General features: G+C 37.6%; 1 protein-coding gene across 7 annotated transcripts in view; it reads left to right on the top strand.

The window, feature by feature from the left end:
- epha7 (eph receptor A7) overlaps positions 1-27,556 on the top strand; it is an 83,718-nt gene that overhangs the window by 14,223 nt on the left and 41,939 nt on the right. For all 7 annotated transcript variants that reach the window (XM_051876102.1, XM_051876100.1, XM_051876097.1 and 4 more), the window contains exons 4-5: positions 7,739-7,894; positions 16,719-17,054. In XM_051876102.1, coding sequence (XP_051732062.1) covers positions 7,739-7,894; positions 16,719-17,054 — 492 coding nt within the window. The remainder of the gene's footprint in view (positions 1-7,738; positions 7,895-16,718; positions 17,055-27,556) is intronic.

The following is a 27,556-nucleotide window of genomic DNA, read 5'->3' as shown; positions in this document are numbered from 1 at the left end:
TTGTCTTGGTCTGTTTAACAGCAATAACATTTTACAGATCCTTTCTTTTAGTATTTTGCCACAATTTCATGTCCGTCCAGACAGTATTTCATGTGTAATCACATTTATTTGCAGTCTGCCTCATATGAGAAATGAGGAGCAAGTTGAAAGATCTGTTCTTGGCACAGACGATGACCACCTCCAGCCAACACAAATGTGACTGTCAAAGCATAATGCATTCAGCAGTAATTGCAGAGATATAATGTTCATATCCTCTTCTGTTTAAAATGTACATGTAAAAGAGAAGAATTGCTGTACTATTGTGTTGTACCATTACAAATTTGGTGTATTTTCGTGAAGGTTTGCACCACAGCTTTTCCTCAGTGTTTGTTTTACCTTTTTTATATACCTTTCACAATTAGATTTTTCATAGAGCTCATTTTCCAGAAAACATGTAACCTATTTTTAAAATGAGTATAACTGGCACTGAAGTGACTTTTTCACATGAACAGCTGTTTTTTTGGCACAATTCATGATGTTAACATTTTAACTATATTTAGGAGAGAGCTCTGATAGTCTTTGATCTGTTCTTCCTTCACAAGTCTTTCTTGTTCCTCTCTGAGGGCTTCAGAGGGCATCCTGGTGTGTCCTTCAGCACAGTGTAAGAAAATGCTAATCTTCTCTTTGTTTCTGACGGAAAGCTACTTATCTCTCCTCCACACAGGTAGCTGCCATGAATGAGATTCTTGTCTGCATAAGGAACACACCCCTAATCCAACCTGTTCGCTCCGAGTAATGTGTGGGGCACTGTGCGAATAGCTCGGAACAAGATCTATCTTTTAACATTTTAATCTGACATTTTCACAACCCTCTAATCCAACTTTCTTTCTTTTTTCTGTAACCATTACGGCTCCCCGTCTCAGTCTAGCAGTTGTAGGAGAAATGCAAAGGGTACAGGGCCAAAACTGGACCCCATCCTGGTGTGTTGCTTTCTTGCTGCCTTTTGATTCTTCCCCTTTCCTTTGTACCCTTGGCCTGTTTCCTGGAGTTGGGTAGATTTCTCGCCTTCTTAGGAGGAAAGATTAAAATGCTTGCCACACAAGGGCTGATAGCATGGTAACAGGCTTCCTGTGAGTTTGAAAGGTTTTAGGTTCTCTCAGACTGCTTTCATCAGGGGTGGAAATAATGGTATCTATTGATAACCACTTCTTTTTATAGCCAGAAAGTTTACTACATGTAATTCAAGAGTAAACATCTAATGCTACTCTTGTTTATATACTTTCCTCTGCCTCACACTGTAAAAAGTAAACAAATTCATTTAAAAGTAAATGGAATGATATATCATTGATATAAATATGTGTATGTGTGCACAGTATGAAAATGTTCTGTATGCATGAAATATGCAGATGATCTACTACATATGCCAAAATGTGCAGTATACAACAGTGCGCACTGCGTGAGATACTGTATCCAACAATGCAATGTGCTTGACTTGACCTTCCATTATCAGTGTGATGGATTTAATTAGTGTTTATTTAACTCATTATTTGATTTGGATGTCAAATGTTTAGATTTTTTTTTTTTTTTTACTCAAAATTAAAGGTAGTTCACCCAAAAATGAAAATTCTGTCATTAACCCATTGACGCATACGATCACACCGTTGTGATCAGTCTTGGCTGGTCCCTGGAGCATACGATCACACCGGTGTGATTAGAACGTTCAGTGCATCATGTGATCAACTTCCAAATTCAAATGTGCGTGGGCACTTTGGCTGGCGCTAACCAAAGACGGACGCGCGCAGCACTTTTCATATATCACATTTATGCAGTGTTTTCAACCAAATAATGATTATTTTAGGTTTCAGACATTTAAATACACATGAGTACTAACAAAAAAATACATTTAGAGTTTGTAAAATACACAATGATGTCTACAGAAGCAGAAATAACAACCCTTTCCATAATAATTAGACGACACGTTTTATTCATATCAGATACACATTGTGAAAGTAACTTCAAAGCTTACTCTATTCTTCCCCAGTTCACTGGCTCACTTACTTTCATGTATTTCGGGAGAAGTGGATGAATTCACGTGTTGTAAATCCAACAGATCCGATTGTGTCACCATGGAAACAATAAAGTGATACGTTCTAAATAACGGTCGCCTTAAAAAACTCACGCTGGGGGGTCAGCCAGAATATTTTAAACTTATGTGCGAAAGGGTTAATTACTCACCCTCATGTTGTTCCACACCTGTAAGACCTTTGTTTATCTTCGGAAACACAAATTAAGATATTTTTCATAAAATCCGATGGCAGTTTGATACAAGCTCTGAACTACTGATTCAAAACAAAAGATTTGTAAAGCTTTGAAGCTTCATGAAGCAGTGTTTTGAAATCGCCCATCTCTAGATATTGTTGAATAAAGTCGTTATTTATTTATTTTTTTATTTCTGGGCATTGAAAGTGTTAATTGTCTTGCTGGCAATGCAGTCCTCACTGAGCCATCGGATTTTATCAAAAATATCTTAATTTGTGTTCTAAAGATGAACGAAGGTGTGAAACGACATGAGGGTGAGTAATTAATGACAGAATTTTCATTTTTGGGTGAACTAAGCCTTTCAATTTTGTTTTATGGTATTTTGTTATGTTAATAATGTTGTTTTTCCAGGATGTCACTCACATGCAATAATATGAGGTCATGTGAAAATAAAGTGGCATAATAGAGCTTGAATCATTTATAGTTAAATAATGGTTACTATTTTATTTACTATTAAAAAAAAATAAAATACTAATTAGCTTTTGTGAAAAAGTACTTATAACAGAAGTAATTTACTTTTAAAGGACCTAAATATCCTTAAGTGCAGACTGAATGTAAATAAATTGCATGTTAATTGCTTTAAATCATGACAAAACAAATGTTCTTTAATATAAAACTTGGGGAAAAAATGAAAAAAGTCATGAAAGTGTACTCTCTTTAAGTACACTTAAGTGGCCTTTTATTTTATTCATATATTATCTGCAAGTACAGTTTTTTTTTTTTAAACATACTATTAAGATTTGAAGTACACTACAATTGCACATTTAGTACAATTAAGCACACTTCACAAGGGAGTTCACAATTTGAGTACAAAGTGTATAGCATTCCATAAGTAGCAAAGTACTATTCCATGCTGAACCTAGCCTGAGATCAGAAAATAATATACCAAGTTCTAAAAAGGGCAGCCCCAAAGTTTATAGGAAATTCACAGAAAGAAAGCCAACAAGAGAAAAACAACTGACAGCACAAGACCAAGAGAAAAACCAGCACTTGGTTTAGGAAAGCCTGTGATTAGGACATTTCCTCACCCTCCCTAGAGGGAGGACTGTTAGAAAATTTTGTAGTCAATATGCTAATTTTAGACAAGTCAGCAGTCTGTGCAGTTCAACTGGACATTGTCTTGAATTTTACCTCTGGGTTGTTATTAAATCTCTCTAATAAGTCTTTAAAAGTGAGAAGGGATTCACTGTTGCAAAGGCAAAAACACTGTTGAAGCCGATTTTGAGGAAATTTAACCATTATCTAAACCCTTCAAAAAATTCTGCAGTCGCGTGATTGTCTACACGTAGATGCTTTTGGTGCGATTGGCTTATGCAGAATATATATTAGAGATTGAGATATTTTAGTGGCAAACCCTTCCTGCATTATCAGTGCCGTGTAAGAAACGCTGAGAGACCTGTTTTTTCCCCTTCAGCTGTACCAGAGGGCTTGACCACTGAAAGGTAAATTACTGACGCTGGCACCCGCCGCCTGCTAAAGACTCTGGGAGGAATGTCAGGCTGTTTTAATCTCTTTCTCTGTTGTTCTGTTTAACCTCAACCTGTGTTTCTAAGGGGCCGACTAATTTCTTTGTGCAGTAAATGAGGTTGCTGTTGCCTGCTCTGTGTGCCCATGTCAACAAGCACATCCCATTAGCTCGCCTTCATGCTCGTGGCAGCTCGAATAAAGCTCATGCTCTCCAAGTCCTTCTGCTAACTTTTTAAACCTGCCTAAGCTAGTGTTTTTCCTTTCCGTTTCGCAATTTAGCAGCCAAGCGGTTATGTTGGCAGGACATGTTTTCAATTCAGAGCAGAAATGGGCAGTTAAGTGGAGGATATCGTCTCAATGTCAGTTTCATAGATTGGTTACCATGCTCTCAAGAGCCGCTGGCACACGGGGTCATGTAGCGCTAATTCAGTCATGATTACATGCTAGCAGACATTATGCAGCATGGCAGAAGGAGGCATAATTGGGCAAGCCTCATCTTTTTCTCCCACAGAAATAAAGCTGTCAGGAAGGGGAAAACAAAGCTATCATTTATCTCTGCGGTGGCGGGTTACTGCATTAGCACAATGGTAGCATGTTTTTTGACTAGTTCTGTGCCAGTATTTGCACGTCTTGTTTTGGGAGGGCAGGAATTTGGGCCTCAGAAATGGCTGTGTTTGTGCATGTCACTCATAGTAAAACCAGAAAGGTGGAGCGGAGACAGGTTCTCAGGCGGGCCCCAGTGTCAGTGCTACATTTGATTTGAGGTCTAATTTGCTGGTTGGTTGCTTGTGTAAACAACTCAGGGATACTTGGGCTTCTCAGACGCCGTGATAAACAAATCCTGATCGCACGGATGTAAAAATAAACCGTCCCAGCTTCAGAGACGTAAAAAGGCAGTCGTGTCGGCAGTTGAGAGTCCTCCTGTTTTGGTGATTTGTGATGGCGCTAATCTTAGTGTGTTCACGAGAGAGCCGTTAAGTGCCCGTGGCCAGGTCTTGAGCTGTCGGGCTCAGGCGGGATCTTTTCCCCATACAGATCGGCTCAGAGCTGAAAACTAAAACTAACAGACACACCAGCTTACCAGGGAAATGGTTTATTTTTTCTTGTTTTTTTCATTCCTTCCTTTTCCCTTTCCTTTTCCTGTTCTCTTTCCTTACCTTATTTTTTTGTCCTTTTCCTTTTCCTGTTACTTCTTGTTCGATTTGCTTGTGTTTCCTTATCCCATTCCAGTTGTTATTCCTCACCTTACTTTTCCTGTCCTTTTCCTTACTTTTCCTGTACTTTTTTCATTTCTTTATCTTCCTTTTTTTTCCCCATTCACGTTCCATTTTCTCACCTTACCTTACCTTACCTTACCTGTCCTTTTCTTTTGGTCCTTTTTCTTACTTTTCTTGTCCTTTCTCCTGTTTATCTTCCTTTTCCTTTTCCTTTCCTTTCCTTTCCTTTCCTTTCCTTTCCTTTCCTTTCCTTTCCTTTCCTTTCCTTTCCTTTCCTTTCCTTTCCTTTCCTTTCCTTTCCTGTCCTGTCCTGTCCTGTCCTGTCATGTCCTGTCACTTTTGCTTATGTTTCCATTTCCATTTCCTGTTCCTTTTCCCTTTCCCTGTTTTTTTTCCTTTTACTTCTTCTTTCCTCTCCTTTTAAATAGTTTGAAATCCCTTGTTCTGAGACAATAATGCATAAATATATGGAAAGGAACCTTAACAGATGTTTTGCCTCTGATTAGTTGTTGAATGTTTTTTTTTTTCTTTTTGTGTGTGTGTGAGTGTGTAATGACCTAATTTACACAATGGAAAATGAGAAAAAAGCTAATTTAATGAATATAAATAATAATGAATCTAATTTAATGATAAAATTAAATGATAAAATAATAATAAAATAAATAAATAAATAAATAAATAAACCTGAATACCTTTTTCTTTTAACCGTGACTATTTCACGGTACACTTTGCTAGCACCACCTCCTTACAACCAAGAAGTAGATTTGCTGCTTTCAATTACAAGTCCTCACTAGTTGAGAAAGATCCCAGATAAAATCACATCCCTTTCCTCCTCTTCTCAGCCTCAGAAGGCCCTTGTTCTTTATGTTGCACGGCCACACCATGCTATAGTTCTGAGCTAAATACACAGTGACAGGGCTTTCATGTAGCTGAAATGGGGATACCGTATCCCTCAACCACCCCCCATCTCAACAAGGTGGTGTTTAAAATGAGGAAATCAGCCGACCTCCTGTGCGATCTCCATTTTAGTCTTGTCACGGAAAGCTGCAGTATTTTTCCCCCATTTTGGAAGGCCCTGAAACAATAATGCAACTACTTGAGATATAAAAACTGGATTTGGAATTGAAAATCAGTAGTGTTGTGTCCTTGGTAATAATCATTAAAATGCATAGCTGTGAACAAAGTAATATTTATCCTGTGGATGCGGGCGTGGTTGGGGTTTAAGAAAAATCATGTGGGCCCAATTCCCTCTTTAGGCTGAAGGGGGTTTTTAGCAAACAGCTGCTAAGTGTGGATTAGTGTCTCTCAGCAGTGCCGACCAAAAGGCCAAACCGAAAATAGCTTATTTCTCTTTGCTTACTGATGTGAACCAGGAAAATACCTCAGCCTGTGGAATCACCCCAGATTTGTTCTCTGTGCAGTTTTTCTTTTCTTTTCACAAGGTTAATTAACACAAAATTTACTAGTGATGATTTATAAAGTCTAAAAAAAAAATTGAATACAAGGGGCAAAAAATCATTTTATTAGGTATTTAATGTTGTCTAATTATAATGCAAATAGTAATATGATGATGGTGCTTCATTGGAAATTCAGCCCATATGGGCATATGAAATAAAGTGTGGGAGTAAATGACTCGTTGTCATTGGAACGTGTGAGGGTGATTCTTGTGCATAGCCTAAAGCGATCTGGCCCTAATTTCTGCTTTGTCTCTGATCCCTGGCTGCCTGTGGGATGTCCTTTTTTCCCCTCATAAAAGGTGAAATACTGAAATAATCCATTTAAGTTTCCTATTTTCCACAGTAACCTTGCCTCTAGGACATTTCTGACTGCTAGAGGTGGTGCAAAGGCAGGCATGCTAGTGCTTTTGGGGTGATCAGGAATATTAGGCCTCTGGTTGATGCGACATATGAGTGACTGAATGTGTGTTGTAATGACCCAGCAGAAAATGTTATTGCTCAGAGGCTGATCTTTTCATAGTTCTCAGTTATTTTATGGATAGACTTTTGTCTGTTTGTAAAACATCTACTGAGACAATTGTTGACAAAATTTCTGCTATAAACAATGTTATTTTAGTATTTATATACTATAACAGTATTTATTAATATAAAGTATTTATTGATATTTTCAATTAGCTTTTATTTTCATATTTTCAGTTTTCTTTTTAAATTTTACTTAGTTTTTTTTTTTTTTACTTTGTTTTAGTAATTTTGTTGTAAAAGTGTTTTTATTATTAGTTTATTTGTATTATTAATATTTTTTATTAATAATACAAGCACTTCAACATATTTTTTTTAAGTTTAAGCTTTTTATCTAATATTTATTTTTTATTTTATTTCAGCTTTATTTCAAGTACTGAGAATATAACAACACTATAGCTATACTTTAAAATTCATATGATTAGCGTATCTCAGATAATTTGCTGTTGAGAGGATTGAATGAGAATTGTTTGAATCCATAATAAAATCGAGTTTGAGCACAGTTTGATACTTTGAAATGTCTTCTGAAACCCTAGAGAAGATACATATGAGAAGAACATGGTCTGAGTATCTGAGAAGCTGAAAAGTCTCCATTTGTACTCCATTTAATCTCATTTATGTCTATGAGAAACAATTGAGATATCAAATAAGGCATCTTTTGTGATTTATCCCCCCTCTTTCTTATGATGGTGCTAAAGGGGCAGTCTGATCTGAACACTAGATGATACAAAATGTGGACACATGCTAATTCTTTCTCTCTTTCTCTCCATCATCATCCAGCCTGTGGTCGTGGATTCTACAAGTCTTCATCTCAGGATCTTCAGTGTTCCCGTTGTCCCGCGCACAGTTACAACGACAGAGAGGGCTCGTGGAGATGTGACTGCGAGGACGGCTACTACAGAGCCCTCTCCGACCCCCCTTCTGTTGCCTGCACCAGTGAGTGAGCTGTTTGTGAACCTCTGGTCTTCTTCCTTTTCATTCCCTCCATTCTCTATGTGTCTTTATGACTGCAAACTGGCACGTCTCATTCCCACTAACTAGCAGCTCATGATCAGACAAGCAATTGTCTGCTTCCTGTCTGATAAGATTTTAATTACCTGGGGCATCAGGCACCTATGTTTTTTGAGGGTGCACTGTGGTAGTTCTGGCCCACTTGGTGCCCGAGGCAAAATAAGAAAAAAAAATCTTATAACTGCTTAGTAGTTCTAACTTAATTTAAGTATAAGACAGGATAGCCCAGTGTTAAAGTGTTGATTAATATATATATATTTTTTTTGGATTCAGTTTGAATAGGCATAACATTTCTGGTAATTACAGTCAGAAGTAACGGAAGCAGGTCTCAGCAGCTCTTTCCTCTCTGTCTCTTTTTTATGTTCTTCTCCCCTCCCTTCTAATAACCACCTGTCCTCTCCTTGGCGATCTCTCTTTATGAATAGCACAGCTATTCCTTAGCCATTGATGACTTATTTACAGAGGCCAGACAAGGGTGAAAAGAGGCGGGGAGGGAGTTCAGGGCGAGTCAATCTGCCTGAAAATATGCTCAAGGACAGGTTCAATCAGGTAGAATCCCAGGATGTGCTCAACTTCCTGAAGACAAAGAAATGGAGATAGAGCATTAAAGTAAGGATTAAGGCTATACAGTTTGGTAAAAAAAAAAAAATGTAAGTGCAATTTATTTTGACAAATGTTGCCAATGTAATTTAGGCTGCAGTATGAAACTTTAACATAATAATGATTCTGCTTAGATATCAAGGCTAAAGAGAAAAAAAAAACAAAAAAACAAATTCACACTGAAATAAAAATTACAAACTAACAAGAGATTTTGACGCAGACTTAATTTATGTATTGTCTATGCTCTGCTGCCCATAGAAATTACTTTTGCCAATCGAGAGTTAGTTTTTACAATCATTTATTTATTTGTATTTTATATTATTGTAGTTTAATATTGTCTAATTATTATTATTACAACTGAATTGTAATAATTGTTATTAGTTGTAGTAGTTATAGTAACTATATATCAATTGAATTCTGTAATAATAATAATAATAGTGATATATATCAAATATAATGTACTGTAGATTGGGTTTACAATGCATATAATCAGCAAACCACACCACAGACACAATTCAGACTGAATTAAAAAAAAAAAAGAGTTTATGTGAAGCAAGCACATATTGCAAAATGCAAACCTCTCTGAGTAAAACACAGTATCCTGACTCACATACATGCTCAGTATATGTAGTAGATGACAAAACAGAGCACTGCATTAAATCACAGCCTTTTTTGTTTTTAATATGCGCACAAGGCCATATGGCAATGATTTTAATTTGGTTAATTGTGCAGCCACGATGCTGCAATAGACAGCAGAGAATGACAAATGAATTTGAGTAGATGAGAGAAACTTATTAGACCCTTGCTGTGCTGTTGTGGAGCAGGCCAAATGTGCAGCCTATCCTATGATGACACATATGTCAAGCATTAATCATTCACTACGCTTTACCTCTACACTACTTTCCACTCTGTATCCACCCTCATTCCTGCTTTCTTCTTTATTCCATTACAGTAACTCCCCCAAATTTGTCTCACCACTGCCTTATAAAAGAGATGATCACACAAGAAGTGATTTAGTCTAATTGTTGCCCAGTGCCCCCCAATAAGAGAACAAAGGAGAAACAGGCCTGAAATTCACTACACAATTACTCTCATTTCCTCTGCCTTCTTTCTCTTTCTCTCCAAGTACACATCAGATCTTTTTCTACCCTGACCATGGTTTGGCTGTTGTTACATGAAAACATTGACTTTACTGCAAAATGCACACAGAATATAGGGATTAAGAGTCATCTACGTAGTTTTTCTCTATGGCTTCCAGAGGGCAAATAAATGGTGAATCATGCTAGTTGTACAATGTGGAAACACAGTAGGCCTCATTACAAAGGTGATTCATAAATATAATGAGTTATGAAGATGACACTTAAAGGTTATGCATGAGTACTGCATCAGAGATACTAGAGAGATGATACACACTACCATTTTTTTTTTTTTTTGGGGAAAGAAATGAATACATTTATTCAGAAAGAAAACATTAAATTGATCAAAAGTAACATTTTATAATATTACCAAATATTTCTAAATAAGCTGCTGCTCCTGGCCCACTTTTCAAAAGGGGGCGGAGCTTTAACAGCTTGCGCTTCGGTTGCTCAACAACGGCAACGCTGGAGAATCTCCCGCAGGCAAAATGACGGTGTTTATCGTTACATTTTTCAAACTGGAGTCGGACACTGATGGAGAGACTCAGGAAGAAGTTAAAAATTGTAGAATGCATCTGGACGTTTCTGAATGGGTAGTGGGTAAATTTATGTTGTTGCTGTAGAGTTGATTCAAGTCATCGATTATGTGCCATCATGTTAATCTTTTGTGCAAATCCAGCGTTGAATTGACCCTCGTTTGTGAAGCAGTCCGGCGTAAAATGACGACATGGTAACAACACTCTACTACAACAACTCTTCCTCTTTTCTAAAGTAGCCCAACATGGCCTCGCCCCCTTTGTTGCATGTTTTCAGGGGCAGGGTTTATGTAAATTTTAGAGTTAGTGATGTCACTAACCCTGGAAGAAGTTTGTTGTAGTCCCTACCAGCCATTTGTTGTAGTCCTTAAACAGTGAATTCTTTAAAAGAAAATATCTCCCTTTGCATTGAACTTTGAGCGTCGTAACTTTGCAGATGTTGTTTATGCTCAAACAGCAACATTACACGCTAACTAAAGTTAAAAAAGTGAAATCATAATCAACCACCCCTTTAAAATATATTAAAATAGAAACCATTTTAAATTTTAATAATATTACTTATTAGCAATATTAGTCTGCTGACTGTATTTTTTTCTATCAAATGCAGCATTGGAAAGCATAAGAGACTTTTTTCAAATAATTGGGGTGGGGGGCGGGGGAGTGTTCTAAATCACAGTGAGTCACAGAGGATGTGGCAGGAGTGTGGGATAATAAGGATGTGACAAGAGGGAAAAAATGCAAATCAAGGGGGTAAAACAAAAAACTTTTTAACAAACATAAATCTCACCTCTTTTGAAGTGTTGTGCATTCAAAATACTCTCCTCACCAGACTTGTCTTAATTATCTCGGGATTAAGTTATTGTGACCATCTGAATTGTCTGGGATGAAGATTTCTTTCTTTCGATTTAAAGCTGCATGGAACTGAATGGTAATTGGGGGTGAATTTACATTCGCTGAATAAACACCCTGATGGACAGCTTTTTAAATGAGCGAGGTGTAAACCTACCGGATCTTAAGCTCTGTCAATACGCACTCAGCTCCTCAGAACATGGATTAAGAGTGGCCTTAATGAAATTCAGATTTCCATAGTGAAAGGAATTAATATTGAATTGAAGAGAAGAAGAAAAAAAAATAGCACAAAGTTGTACAGAAATATTCACTTATTTATTAATCCCAATGGCATGGCATAATTCACCCAGTTTACCACAACTTGTGAGGAGCCAAGATAAATAGGCAATACTTAGGCAAGCCTGCTGCATATTTTTTTTCTTTTTAGATAGAACGAAGGATGGGAGTTCTTGACAGCTTTCAGAGATGACATCGATCATTCGACAGCTGCGCATGGTGTCAGCACTAGCGAAGGTCTGGAAGGGGCGGGAGGAGGGTGGGACTTTGTGACAGAGAGAAAAAGAGGAATAGGGAGAGCAGGAGACATTGAAAAAGCGAGAAAGAAAGTAAGAGCAATAGAAAGAGAGAAAGTGAGTGCACATAACCTACATAGTCTCTTTTCAGCTCCCTTCAACCCCCTGGAATCATCACCTCCATTCGTTGACGTGTCCCTGAGGGTGAGACTTTCCTTTTTTCCCACAGTTGCTAAGGGACAGGAGTACAGTAGAAAAACCAGCCTCACTCGCCAACCTCTCTCTGGCTCCGGCCCTCAATCTATCCTTGGCGCTTGGTACAAGTGAGGCCAAAGTTCAGGTACCGTGTTTGTAGATTAAGGATTAGTGGCTGGACTGTTTAAACAAGGTTCACAAGTAGCGACCCTCTGGGAACCTCATTATTGGGGTGAGTCTTAAAGGTATAATCACCCAAAAATTAAAATTTACTCACTTACCCTCATGTCATTCCAAAACTCTATGACTTTCTTTCTCCAATGGCAAAGAAATTAATAATAATTCAGTAAGGATGCATTAAATTGATCAAAAGTGACAGTGAACAGTTTTACATGGTTACAAAATTTTTTCAAACAAAGGCTGTTCTTTTCAACTTTCTATACATCAAAGAATCCTGAAAAAATGTTTCAGTTTCCACTAAAAAATTAAATTCAGCATTGATGATAATAATAAGAAATGTTTCTAGAGCACCAAACCAGCTTATAAGTATGATTTCTGAAGGATCATGTGACACTGAAGACTTGGGTAATGTTGCTGAACATTCAGCTTTGCATCACAGGAATAATTACATTTTAAAATATATTAAAATAGAAATCTGTTATTTTAAATTATAATAAAATTATAAATAATATTTTACAATATTACTGTTTTACTGTATTTTTGATCAAATAAATGCATCCTTGGTGAGCATAAGAGACTTGTCAAAAACATTACATATGTTAACTTTTGTTAATGTTAGCTTTTTTATCTTTTTTGTGACAAGTGTACCAAAATTAAAGTCATTATTCACTATGAAATTAACTACAAATTTTGTATAGACTATAAAAATATCACATGAATTCCATTAACTTTCATTACATTGAGAATAGGATATTTCAAAAATTCCCCTTTTGTGCTTCACATAAAAAATATATCATACAGGATTGGAATGATTTGAGGGTGAGTAAATGGCAGGATTTCTAGGATGAATTATCCTTTACTAGGAGGGGAAGCACTAAGACAGTCAAGAGCTGCTCAAAGTGCAGATAACAACTGGATTCCTGAGTTAAGCTCCAGTACTGCTTGGCCAGAGACTTCAGGCTTCACACACACACACACACACACACACAGGATCAGCAGGTTGACCTAATTAGCGTTCTCTCACAGGAAAACAGCAAGGGTAAGAATCGTGACCACATTTTTACTGATTTCAAAGATGATTTAAATATCTTTTTTTCACATGCATTAACTCACTCTTTGGTTTGGAAGGATATTCAGCTCCTTCACTTGAAAATCACTGTTAGAAAACATGTCATGCGTAGCTCACGTAGCCAGACTTTTGACTAAAGGCTTAAAATTTGGTTCACATTGCAGGTCATTCTGGTTGAGAACTGCCCACGTAGACAGGGAAAAACTGACATATAAAGCGATCAATCACATTTTTTTTCTTTTTCTTTTACATTTAAGGGTGGGGTTATCCGAAATAGATTATACCACAACAATAGACCATTGTGGAAAAAATCATTCAAATGGCACGGCCCTTGCTGTGAACGACTGTACAGAAAACAGAAAAATAGCAGGAATGTTAGCAGTTTTGTGTGCAATCTTCATCAGATATTCCGTGAACAGACTGTGGGCGGTTTGAGGCTATACAATCTATAAAGTGTGGGTTAAAAAAAAAAAACCTGTTTTAAAAGAAGGTTGAAAGGGAAAGCAAAAAAGAGTGAGTGTGAAAGAGTGTGCCCGGGCTTTAAGCAAACTCCATATCCATTAAAAGAATAGTTGGGTTTGTGGTGTAGAGAATGAAGCTGTCTGTGGCAGATATTTGTCCCAGTTTCCCCCAGACTTCCTCCAGCGTCTCTGCAGAATCAGTCTCAAAGCAGACTGCAGAGGAGGTGACAGATTACATATATAGAAACACATATGCACTCGTGTGTGAAAGAGCAAATGAGAGCCGTAAACTCAGAGGGCATTTTGTTGTTAACCAGCAGACGATGACGCTCACAACAGTGCATTAACATGACTCTCCAGACGCCAGATGCACGCTTGACAGGAAAGTCTTGCTTTAGCTGTTTTCAGTGCACTCAAAAAAAAAAAAAAAAAAAGGAAATTTGAAGAAAATGTCAAACTTTTCTTTTTATTCAAATTATGATCCCATTTATAATTTCTTACATTACATTAACATTTATGGATTCGCCATATGGATTTGCAGTAGAGAAATATCTATTACATTCTCTAAATATTTTCTTGGATATGTCTAAAACTCACTTGAAACCATTTTCCCTCAGAGGTGTCAAACCTTGTTACAAAAATGCTGTTCGTTAAGTGATTGACTGTTTTGTACAAAGCCTCAAATCATAAAATTAGAACAACATCATGGATTGCTATTAGATACGTTCTTTTATTTAACATTTTCCGAGAATTAAATCAGTAGGTCCTCTCCATGATGAGTCTTGAATAGTGATTCATTGCTACTTTGTTGTTTGAATAGATATGCTCAATGACAGCTTGACTTGAGTCCCTTCCTGTCTCAGCTGTCCATTTAAAGATAAACAATCCCTTGATCTCTGCCACTCAAGAGCAGAATGAGAAGGCCCTGCCAAATGGAGCCATTAGTGGTATTATTATTATTCTTACAGGTAACCATAGAAATAAAATCCTATAAAGCCCCAGGAGGATGAGAGTGAGTGAGTGTGTGTGTGTGTGTGAGCGGCTCTCCCCGTGGGGAATAGAGTAGGAGGGACATCATTAGCATCAGTAGGTGAAGTTGTGCTTCGAGCTTGAGAGATAGATATTGAGAAGATAGAGATGGAGAGACAGACCACATCTCTTCACCTTCCACAGGTGGCCCTTTCATCTCCTCCGTTCACTCGTTCCCCTCCTACTTTGATGAATATGGATGGATGCGTGTGCCATTAGCTTTAATGAGGAGCAAAATTTAAGTGTCATATTAACCATTCGCACAATTCTAATGCCTGCTCTTTCCCCTCATACATATGCAACAAGTGTTTTGTTACTAAATGTCCCCAGATTCGCAGACGGGCGGCACTGGTGACACATGACTCAAGGGGGCGTTCACACTGACAGTGTTTTGTAGCTACAAAACGAACAGACATCACTCATGTAAAAATGCGAACTTTATTTCATTATGCCTAAAGTATACAAGGAATGCATAATATGTCACTACCTCACTACAATATTGTCCAATAGCGATTAAATAAAAATCCTGATATTTAGGGCTAGATTTACTAAACAGGGCAAATTAGCATTAGAGCTCAATTCCAAAAAAAGTGCTGATGGGAGTGGAAAGCTCTGTGCATGATCTACTGATATTAAACAACACAGACACAACCGGATCGTTTCCATAATGACCAACACAATCTACCAGTTAGCGCCTGGTTTAAGACGTGCTTTTTTGGGTGGTAAATAATGCCGCAAATACCAGTGAATTGATGAGCGCAAATCTTAGTAAATCACCTTGCGTGATTCATTTAAATACTCTCCTCCCATACATTTAGCGACCGAAAGGGAAACTCCTACAAATGCGTATTCAATAAGGTGCGCCGCAAAAATAACTGTACACACCTTTTCAGCGCTAATTTCTAACTGCGTGTCTTTAGTTAATCCTGATAGTAGTTTTTTAACGCCAAAAGAGGGTTTGCGCTGGTGCAAGCTGTCAGTAATCTTAGTAAATCACCTTGCGTGATTCATTTAAATACTCTCCTTCCATATATTTAGCGACCGAAAGTGGAACTCCTACAAATGCGTATTCAATAAGGTGAGCCGCAACAATAACTGTACACACCTTTTCAGTGCTAATTTCTAACTGCGTTTCTTTAGTTAATCCTGATAGTAGTTTTTTAACGCCAAAAGAGGGTTTGCACTGGTGCAAGCTGTTAGTAATCTTAGTAAATCACCTTGCGTGATTCATTTAAATACAAATGCGTTTTCAATAAGGTGAGCCGCAATCCCAATCCCACAATCCATTTCATGAGCCTATCGTACAGCTCCACAAGAGAACGGATTGAAAACGCCCATTTAGCTCCACACCAGTGGACACATACGCGACACTGTTTCATTTTGAGGTACAAAAATCTAACCTTTTCAAAACGACAAACCCATGATGCAAGACCACCACAAAGACAAGTTCTAATAAAAGAGATATTGAACAGGCAGTGGTGCCGTTATAAAAACATTAGGGTGATAAAAGCAAGGGCTTGGTGGTTGGATAAAAGTAGCAAAATATAAATCATTGCTTTATGAGACACGCCAGATTCCTTGGCACTGGCGGGGATTAGGGGATGATGGGTTGTTTTCCACTGTGGTCATCCGTCTGTGAGCTAGTTATTGTAGGCTGAGCGGAATCTGCACTGTTGCTATTGTCGGGGTGATAACTTGCTCATGATCTGACTCTTAAATTCTGGAAGTGACTCAGACTCCCTGTCTTCCATGGCTTAGACTTCTTGTCACCCTAGCAGTCAAGAAAAAAAAAGGGTTTTGCCAATTGTATCGCCTCTTTTCTTTTCACAGGAAATTCATAACTCCCTGGCTCGGTAATGAAATGCTACTGCAAAGATACCAAGTACCAAGTAGGAGGAAGACTGTCTTATCTTTTAAGGATTTCTACCTCAAAACCATATCACGTTGTTCACCATTTTATTGTTTTGCCATCACATCCCTGGTCTACATCAACCTTGGCAGCACTCAAGTTCAACTCCCCAGAATTCTTGAGCATAACATCTCTATGTATCTAGGTTACAGTATAATTGCATGTCAGGATTTGCCAAGGGCCCGGATTTCTTGTGTTTCTGTGGTATTTTTTTTCTTGAGAAAAGAAAAATCTGGAGTCTTATGTTTATCTAAGAATCTTCTCTTACTACAGGGCCACCATCAGCTCCTCAGAACCTGCTTTACAACATCAACCACACCACCGTCAGCCTGGAGTGGACCCCACCGGCCGACACGGGCGGCCGTAACGACGTGACGTACCGGATTATATGCCGCCGCTGCACCTGGGAGCCAGAAGAGTGCTTTCCTTGCGGGAGCAACGTTGGCTACTCGCCACAGCAGAGTGGATTAACGGACACCTATGTCACCATCACCGACCTGTTGGCTCACGCGAACTACACCTTTGAGGTTGAGGCCGTGAATGGCGTGTCTGACCTCAGCCGTACCCAGCGACTGTTTGCAGCCGTCAGCATCGCAACCAGCCAAGCAGGTAAGAGGTTTGGACTTCAGTGGCTATTTGATTGCAGATCTAGCAGGTACTAGAAGTATACAACCAAATCTGCATTTTAAATACTGCATGTATATTTGCAGCATGTTTGGTTTTTGGCATCGTTCTGATGTTTATTTTAGGCTACAAGATAGTTCTAGTGTTTTTTGTGTTGCTCAGGTGGACTCTCATCTCATGCCTGTTTCTAACGTGTTCATTCACATTACTGTACTTACCGCCGTTGGGATAATTTATCAAATTATCTGCCAACCATTTTCCTGCAATTCATAATTTGTGGTTTTGTGGTGGCGATACAGCAGTGAACAGCAACAGATGATAAATAATAGAAGTCAGGCACAAGAATACCTCTCTCATTTCCCCTTTGGTTTTTATTGTCTGCCAGGAGAACCGCCACCTTTAAATATCACTTACAGTCGCCATGGTTGACATTTCCACAAGAGTCTTTGTTGAATTCCTGATAAATGATATGAGCTTTCACTTTATCCCCTGAAATTAAATGGGTGGCAAATGCTTGCATTGGTGCTGAAGTCATGGCCGCAAACATTATTAGCTCGACGAGTGGTTGCCTGTCTTTGGCTCTGCCTCTGTCTCTCTCTCTCATGCTCTCTCTCGGGAGTTGGCCATAATTTAAGAGCTGTTTCTGAGACTACACATGCTAGAGAAATGCATGTTTTTTAATGAACTATTTTTTATGGATCTGCAAAACAAGATTTCTCTTTCATGCCCAAGCATCCATGAAATACAATTTGCCTTCAAATGCATACTGGTTCTGGTCATTAACAAGAGGTTAGTAGACAGTGATAGCTTAGCACCATGCTTCAGCAACTAGCACATAGATTGCAGTGTTGTTGTACGTGCACACACACAAAAACACATTCAGTATTTGAGTGTTTGTTGTTTTGAAAAGAGATCCCACTGTATCGGATGTGTTATCTAGGGATGGTCACAATGGTTGACTAGTAATCCAATAACTGACTGACTAGTCTGTTATTAAAGCTGATTTTTTAAAATAATATCTAATATTTTGTATCTAGTTTTTATCTATCTTTAATATTAATTAGTTTATCTAGATTTTTTTTTTTTTATCTTGATAATGTACATGTCTATAAAATTATATCATATAAATAAAAATCCTAGTTTATCTAGTTTTCCTCTCTTGCTAATATATATTTTCTCTAGAAATATGCTGCCCATGTTATCCAGATTTGTATTTATTTATTTATTGTATCTAGAAAATATTTGTATCTAGGCATGAATGTTGATTATTTTGAGATATATATTATAAAATATTATATATTATCAAAATAAATAATCTAGTTTATTTAGATTTCTTTTATCTCAATAATATATAATTATAATATATAATAATATATTAATATAATTTTGTATTTATTTACAGTATATAGAAAACATTTTTATCTAGGCATGAATGTTGATTATGTTGCGATATATATATTATAAAATATATATTATCGAGATGAATAATCTAGTTTATTTAGATTTCTTTTAATCTCGATAATATATGATTATAATATAAAATAATATATTAATATCATTTTGTATTTATTTATTTATTGTATCTAGAAAATATTTTTATCTAGGCATGAATGTTGATTATGTTGAGATATATATTATCAAAATAAATAATCAAATTTATTTCAATTTCTTTTATCTCAATAATATATAATTATAATAGAAAATAATATATTATTTTATCTAGATTTTTTCAAGATTATTTATATTTTATATAAACATGTTGACTAGTTTATCTAGAAAATATATAATAATTTTTATCTAGACACTAATATGTTGACTGGTTTATCACTTTGTAATCTACATAATATATAATATTTTTATCTAGACATATGTTGTCTATTTTTTCAATATTATTTTTTTATTTAGACATCAAGTCTAAGTAAAGCACCACAGCTAAGGTCTTTAAGACGGACATTTTTGGCTGTTGCATTTCGTCTCAAGACTCCTGCTTCCTCTTCCATTTTGTTTCACTTAGTTTAGCTGTTTTTGAATGCAAGAATGTGTTTTATGTAAACACTGTCTAAGAAATGCAAAAAAGTTCCTTTTAATCTAGCCCAATTAGTCAACTAGTCATTCAGGCAACTCACAGACTCGTTGATTCAGACAGCGTGTAGTTTTGTACATCCCAAGTGTTTCCCCACCTGCATTCAAAACTCAAGTTCTCATTTGCATTTTTGTTGTTTTTATGCTTTGCAAACAAAACAAGGTCAGTGACAGGATAATACGAGCAGCTCACGCATGCACGTGTTCACAGAGAGATGAGGAAAGAGACACAGAGGGAGAGGCGATAATGACCAGCAGGCAGTAAATTGAGGGAGGAACAGAGCCGAGGAGGAAGGGGAGAGGGGATGATGTATGTTTCATGACAGGGATCGTGACAGAGACACTCGCTGGAGCTAGGAGCCACAAGGACACACGGACACCTTGGTAGGTTAGGAGCAAGCGAGAGAGAGAACGAGAGATAAGGGACAGAGAGAGAGGGAAAAGACCCTTGTCTCAAAGTGAGAGCCGTGCGTAATTATGTCTGGCATACTGACAACAGACAATTACACCAGCCACCCTGGGCAATATTTAGTCATTAGTTATTGTCAGATTGAGAAAATATATTAGTAAAGCCCTGTTTTCTGTAGTGGCAGTATTAACGGTTTCATTTTTCATGTCTTTCAAACTACAGAGTAGGCCATGGAGACTGAAAAATGGAGAACAGAATAAAATATTCCCATCTGAGTATGAATAGATTCTAGCTAGGAATAGGGTCTGTATTGTCAATTCAACTAGTCTTTCAATGACAGGTTAGTCATTTAGAGGTTGACTAGATTTTCTCCTTTTTTTTTTTTTTTTTTTTTGCAACCAAATTTAAAATATTTTTTTTTGTGCTCTGTTTAGCTGTTTTTGAGCACAAGAGCCCATCTTCTATAGAGTACCTCTAAGAAATGCATCTAATTGTGGTCAGGTGGATCTAAAACGTGCCTAATTATACAGGACTGCACATCCTTGATTATAGCTTTGGAAATATCTACATTTGAATTCAAATGAAATGGTTGCCCACTCAATTACTAATAGATTTAATGATTCACCTTTAATAATTAAGCTCAGGCTCCATTTGAATACAACAGGCTCTCTGTGATGGCAAACCGATAGGACCCCTGGACAATCAGACTCTTGTTTAGAGCCGAGATGGAAAAAATTTAACCCTATCTGAGCATGCTCAATTCTCTGCTCGCCGGAGCCTTACAGGCGCAATTTTACCCCTGGGTTACCACGGCAATGGATGACTACCTCATAATGGGTGAGAATGGAGCTTCCTGAAACAATAAGCTGCCGGCCAGTCAGACAGAGCAGGACACTCGTTAACACTGATGACTTTATCAAGGCCTTTAGAGTAGAAAAAAATGGCATTTTTTAAGCTCTGCCCAAGACTTGTTAACCTTGCGGGGATACCTGTAAGAGTATAAAGAAGAGAGAAAGGGAAAGAGAGGAGCATTTGGGGTGAGGAGCAAGAATTAAAATGAATCTAATGTAGCCTAAATTAAAATAAATGTCTTTGTTTTAAGATTCATCAGTGCATATTACTCTGAAATCAAAACCGTCAAAATATAATCAGCCTCCCCACCTCTGAAATTACTTCTTTTTTTTTTTTTTAATGAATATAATAAAAATACATTATATTACACTAGCGTTCAAAAGTTTTGGGTCAGTACAATTATTTTTTTAAGAAATTAATAAATTTTTTATTCAGCAAGGACACATTAAATTGATCAAAAGTGACAAAAGACTTTTTTAATATTACAAAACATTTCTATTTCATATAAATGCGGTTCTTTGAACTTTCTATTCATCAAAGAATCATGAAAAAATGTATCAGTTTCCACAAAAATATTAAGCAGCACATCTGTTTTCAACATTGATAATAATAAGAAATGTTTCTTGAGCACCAGATCAGCATATTAGAATGATTTCTGAATACTGGAGTAATGGTTGCTGAAAATACAGCTTTGCCATCACTGGAATAAATTACATTTTAAAATCTATTAAAATAGAGAAGTTATTTTATATTGCAATATTTTGCTGTTTTTAACTGTGTTAATAATTGCGGTTTTTACAGTATTTTGATCAAATAAATGCAACCTTGATGAGCAGACAGACATCTTTCAAGATAATGTCAATATTTTTAATATTATATTATATTATGTTATATTATATTATATTATTTACATGCATGTCAACTTGAGCTTTTATGGTGTATTTTTGGAGCTTTACAGACCTTAGTCACCATCTAACTGTTTTCGAGAAAGTCATATGAGTTTGTATCAACATCGGGGTGAGTAAATGATGACAGCACTTCCATTTTTTGGGTGAGGGGGAATGAGCCACTCTCGTCGCTGGTCTCCATCTGCATGAGAATAAGTCGGCGCTTCAGGCAACAAGCGTAGGAGTAGAAACTGTAAGGAGAGCAGAAAGCAAAGGTGCGGAGCCCAAATCCATATGGCTACACATCTGATGAGGAATTCAGGAATCCTCTCTTTAATTATCCTTCCACTACTGAGTGACACAATAAGCGACAAAAAAGAAAGCAGAAAAAGGGATGTGTCCGTATAAGAGTGGGGCTACTCAAAGTACTCATTGTTCCTCCAAAGCCTAATTACTTCCCTGCTCTCCATGAAATGGGTTTAAATAGCGACTGCTTCTGTATCAGCAGGTTCATCATCATCATTTCGCTTTTTTTTCCTCCATTGACGCCCCTTGCCATCCCCCCTGCAGACAATTGTGAATTCTCTCTCTTTTTAATGGCAATTCTTTTTTCCCCTCTTTCTAGAGGACTGCATGGGAAGTTTGGTGAAGAGCATTTCAATCAGCATTCTATTGTCACTTGACATCTCTGTAGAGATGCCCTCGGATGCGTCTCTCTCTTTTCCTCTCTCGCTCCACCTCTCTCTGTGTCTGTCTAAACAACACCCATTGTTCTTCCCAATGCTCTTGAGCGGAAATAGCTCAAAGAATAACCATTAATATTTATTCAGGAGAGTCCTTCTGAGGAGAACAGTGTGGAATCAGGCACCGAACAGCCCTTTCCACGCCGTAGAATTGAGCAACCAGATGTGAGACGTGCATTTTAGATGCAAACAGCATGCACGGTAAACAGAATCAAAGCGAGGGAGGGCGAGAAGCTGTGGAAATGGATTTTTAATGCTTAGGTTACATGTCAGAGGAGCATGATGTGCATGTTGCCCGCTGATAGCTGCTTCTGACTGCGGCCCACTCTGTCTAGGATGTTGCAAAGTTGTTTAAGTGTTTGATAGGGAAGCACATTAACCCTGTACTCCGCCACACTGCTCTTATCTTCTGCTTTCAAGAGTTAATGGCTTAAATAAGAAATTTTATTCTTTGGATTCCATACATAGCCTAGTTTTTCCAACGCTATGAGATTCTACTTGGGCTATTTCTTCTCATCTCTCGAGGAGAATCGCTCTGTAGCGCACTGCAGAACGAGCGGAGTACTTTGATCTCAAGAGCCTTTGTGTTTTGAGCTGCGAGACTGAGGAAAATAACAGAAAATGTTCTCTCATGTTCAGGGCAGTCTGGTCGCATTAACAGGAACTGTTTTGTCACCTCTCGTGTTTTTAAGGTGGCATGAAATGGAAATTGCGAGAACGATGCGCACAGATAAATAATTTATAATAAACACTGCAATATTCCATAAAATTTCATGGTGACTTCAAATGCAGCTGAGCTCAGAGAATCCTAATGCGCTGCAAATGTTTCAAGCGATGTCTAAATGTGTTGCGCCAAGCATTATAAAGTGCGAGAAAGCATTCTCATGCCCCAGACTGAAAGACAATCCTCGCGGCATTTCTCCTGTAATTAATACGGCCACTTTTTCGACATGTTATCACTGCAAAATGGATCCCGTTCAATACCCTTGAGAAGAATCACACTTTGGGGAACAATAAGGCCATTGATTGATCTCTGCAAAATCCTAATCTGTGGCAGGGACGTTAAACAGAATGGATTGATTGATTCCCGGGATTCCCAGTCGGCCAGTGCTAGGTGGTGTAATTTTCTAGTTAAGCGGATCCCTCAAGCCTCTTTTGTAGCATTTGTATGCCGTTTTATGTTACCTGAGAGGCCTTTCTCTCTCTCTCTCTCTCTCCCTTGCCACTCTCTCTCTTTCTGTCTTCCCTCTTTTGGTAATTCCATCTGTGGTAATTTGATAAGAGCTGGACCAGTCGCTACAATTCAACAGCTGTGGTTAAATCGCTGGTGGTCTGGCTCACAGTGGCCTCAGTGGCCTTACTCTGGGCACTTAACCTGTGGCATTGTGCGGAATGCCTCGCGATTCGTCCGTCACCCAATCCGTCAGCAATGAATAATTTTCATGGAAGGTGCACTTTAATTACTTTCCCATTTAAATGGCATTGCGGTGGCCTATCTAGGTCATTAATCTCAGTGAGGATCCTGTTGCAAGCCTTTTATTGCTGGCAAACGAAGCCCCCCAAATCCCCCAGAATCTTCTCTGCTTGACTGACTGCAGACTCCCAGCAGCCACTGCTCCAGTGTGTCCTTCTGAACTGGCCGCTGTGTCACGGAAGCGAGAGAGACAGACACAGAGAACAAGAAAGAGAGATCTACACTTGTCTCTCAGCATGAGCGAGGGGATGGAGAGGAAGTTTGCCAACCACCTTGAAGGGACCTGTTGGATTGAGAGAGAGCAGGACTTTCAGTGTCCAGCAAGTGGAATCAAGCACAGTTGACTGGTTTGCCAGATGAACCTTCTGAAGTACTTCTACTGTGGCATTATCTTTAGTATAGGGCTTTAAAGCCGTATATTTTAATTAAATTTAAATAAATAATTGTATTTTTTTTTTTTTTAATTAAATGAATATATATATATTAAATCACAAATTTTATTATTTTCTGAGAAAATGCCCCAAATTACATTTGTGGTCAAAAGAAATAGTTAAATAGATGTAAATATATATTTGGCTGTACCAATTAAAATAATTGGCACTCCTACTTATTTTGTATGCACAGAGAATGTGTGTTTTCATGGCACATTACATATTTAAGGATTAGTTCTTCCCACCAAAGTTCATTAGGAAAATAATGTAATATGGTATATTACTGTCAGATCTATTGCAGATTTATTGTAACTCTTGTAATAATGATGTCAAACTCAACAGGTAGTGAGGCAGGCATGAAAAGCTTTACTTGTACATATTCGGGTTCATTTCATTCTTCTGTGTCTCTTATTCAAACTCCCTCTCTACCACCGTCTTGCTCTAAAACTCATCCTTTCTCTCTGTCAGAAGAGCGGATACCAACTCGCTCAATTATTTAGATTCCTGTGAGGCAGCAACAAAGTTTTCAGACAAAGTTCTCCCCCCTTCACCTCACCTCCTCTCCCTGCTTTTGCCATCAAATGCATCATCTCTTGCAGAGCAAACGAGTAGACGCTTTCCAAATTACCATCAGTATTTTTCAAATTCCAGATGCCCACCATGCATAAAAGTTGGAGGCTTTAGTCTTCTTGTAATTGTCACCACCTTCTGAACTCTCCGAGGCTTTTCACCTGAACATCCTCAGATGTGCCGTCAGCAGAGAAATATAAATTGGAACAAAAATGGAAGCGTCACATAATGCTGGTGGCCATCACGGCGGGTGCTTATTAACGGGCAGTTCTAACTGACAGCCGTTAATTGAACATTCTGACTGGATAATTCATAGAGGCTTTGAGGAAACTGTTTCAGCTCACAATAAGTTTGAAATAGAGGTTATGAGGATATTTTAAACTCAGTCAATTGCATCAGGCACTTCTGTATAGGGTCCAAAGCACCACATACATGTATGCTTTTTCCTACTTGTGTGGAGATGTAATAAAATAGCTAATGTGTATCTTGTTAGATATATATTCTTCCAACTTGTGGCTCCATTTTTTACTTGTTTTTTAGTTATGTACACTCTAAAAAATGTTGGGTTAAAAACAACCCAAGTTAGATTTGAAAATGGACAAACCCAGCAATTGGGTTGTTTTAACCCATCGAACATTTAACCCAGCGGTTGGGTTAAATGTTTACTCAACCTGCTTTTATTTAACTCAACCATTTAACTCAACCAACTGTATTGCTTGCTTAAAATGAATCCAAAGTATGTTGGAAATTAACATGTATTAATAAGTTAAATGAATAATAATTAAACAATAATCATTTATTAAATTGTTTATTAATAAATGATCACTTTTTGATTATTATTGTTGCCTCTAGTAATTATGTGTCTGATTTTTAATTTCCAACCTATTTTGGGTTCATTTTAAGCTAGCCATATAGTAACAATAGCTGGGTTAAATAAAACTGCCCAGCACATTGGGTAAACATTTAACCCAACCGCTGGGTTAAAACAACCTAATGTCAATTTTCCACTCAAACTGGGTTGTTTGTAACCCAACATTTTTGAGTGTACTTTGTTATTTATTATGCTTTTAAACACAGTATGTAAGAGCGTGAGTACTTACCAATTGTTTTATAATGGAGTCACCAGTTGGGGGAAAAAAAAAAAAATATATATATATATATATACATCAAATATAAAATAATTTATATATTTTATAATTGATATACTCCAACTTCCATTATTAAATGCTTTGTTAAAATGCAAACACAGCTCCAACCTGACACATTATTTAGCCAAACATTTCTGAAAATGGTTACACGTGCACACAGTCACGCATACAAACAAATGCACCTGTGGCACTCTGTCCTACTGTTTACATGCAACATGTGTTCCTGCATGCTGTTCTGGGGTTAGAGTGTTTCATTTCCTGCTGCAGAAGGGTTGAAACAGAGGGGAGGTACTGTGATAGTGTGTGACTGAATTGAGATACGTGTCAGCGGTGCCCGAGACCAGCTGCCGCAACCTACCACACTCAAGAGCAAACTCATCGCCTTAACAGCTCACACTTAAAACGTGTGAGAGAGAAATCGCGTGCATGTGCAGTTAAAGTTTGTGTGTGTGTTTGGATGTGAAAAAGCGCCAAATCCTTTTACCCTGTCTGTTGCCTGTGTGACAAGCACAAATCTATGTGCCAAACTGAACAGGGGACTGGCATATCTGATATTGTACTTCTTCATAGCAGCCTTGTCAAGCTTGTCAAACACTCACAGTAAAAGAAATCAGACATACACACACGTTTTAGTGGTAAAGTATGAAAAAGATCCTTATATTATTATGTTGTCTGGAAATCTTGATTCTAGAGCATTCGGAAGAAACTGTATTTTTGACCATTGTTCCTGGAAACATTGACTGCTAGTTTCTCGTATCACTCTGCGCTTCTTTCTTCTCGCATAATAAATTAAATTAGGCTCAAATCACTATTTTATATAAGTTTCTTTACTCATTGTAGAGATGCACCAATATAAAAAATCAGTCTGGTACCGAAAAGCTGATAATCATTTTTATGTTATGGCTAATATTCAAATTCAATACAGTTTTGTAGAAATAAATTAAAATTAAAACATCTGTTTGTGCATTTGACATTTTCTTATTGATTTAAAGCAGACTCATCATAATGTTATGACACATCATAACATCTCTTTTTTAGGGACTGGTCTTTTTTTTACATGATTAAAGGCCAGAAGATGATGGAAAAGTTCTCTTTTTCCTCATTATTCTGTTGTTCATTGTCTCATCAACGCACCGTCTCCTGTGGAGAAGGAAACTAATTATGTCTTCATCCCTTCCTGTTCGCACCTCCTCCTATTCTCTCCATTAGCCAAAGAAATTCTAATGAGTTTTAGTCTAGCTACTTTTGGCTTGGGAATAAGTGCAAGAGAATAAACGTTCTCTAGAATAAAATAGTAAAAAAAAAAAAAAAATTGGCACCTGCACAGAATCGTCAACTTTTTGACAACTTTTAGCTGTTTCCTAAGCGTAACTTGATTTTATTCATCTCTCACACCTGCTGGTTTCTGTAAGCTATATGTGACGCTAACACACACAGACACGCACACTCTGTCTCTCGGCCATATTGCTCTGGTGCCTTTTCATCAAAGCTTCAGGACGATATGAGGGCCATCTGCGCTCCTGGCTTTTAATGTTTATAGTATAAAACAACAATAAAAAGATTACAGCATCCACAGACTGAGTGAGAGGGATCTATTCGGCAGACAGATGGGAACACAGCTGGACTGGACACCGTAAAAAAGGGTAACAGGAGGCAGAGAGGATGCTGGGATGGCAGATAGTGACCATAAGCTTTGAAAAACTTATTTCTGTATTATCCAACAGCAGGTGTTCTGTCATTGCAGTGGACAGGAACGGCTTGCCGCTTTTTGTTTAGGACAAGCTTTGTTTCGCCACAATTAAGACAATCTCTGTCACTTATGATATGGGCCAGAAGGCTTTACTTTATCTTTTTCGTGTCCATTTGCATCCTTTTGGATTAGTTATCATGG

Source organism: Ctenopharyngodon idella, chromosome 20 (genome assembly GCF_019924925.1).
Source record: "Ctenopharyngodon idella isolate HZGC_01 chromosome 20, HZGC01, whole genome shotgun sequence".
Lineage (NCBI taxonomy): Eukaryota > Metazoa > Chordata > Actinopteri > Cypriniformes > Xenocyprididae > Ctenopharyngodon > Ctenopharyngodon idella.
The sequence above is the reverse complement of the archived record's forward strand: the minus strand, read 5'-3'. Positions and strand labels throughout refer to the sequence as shown.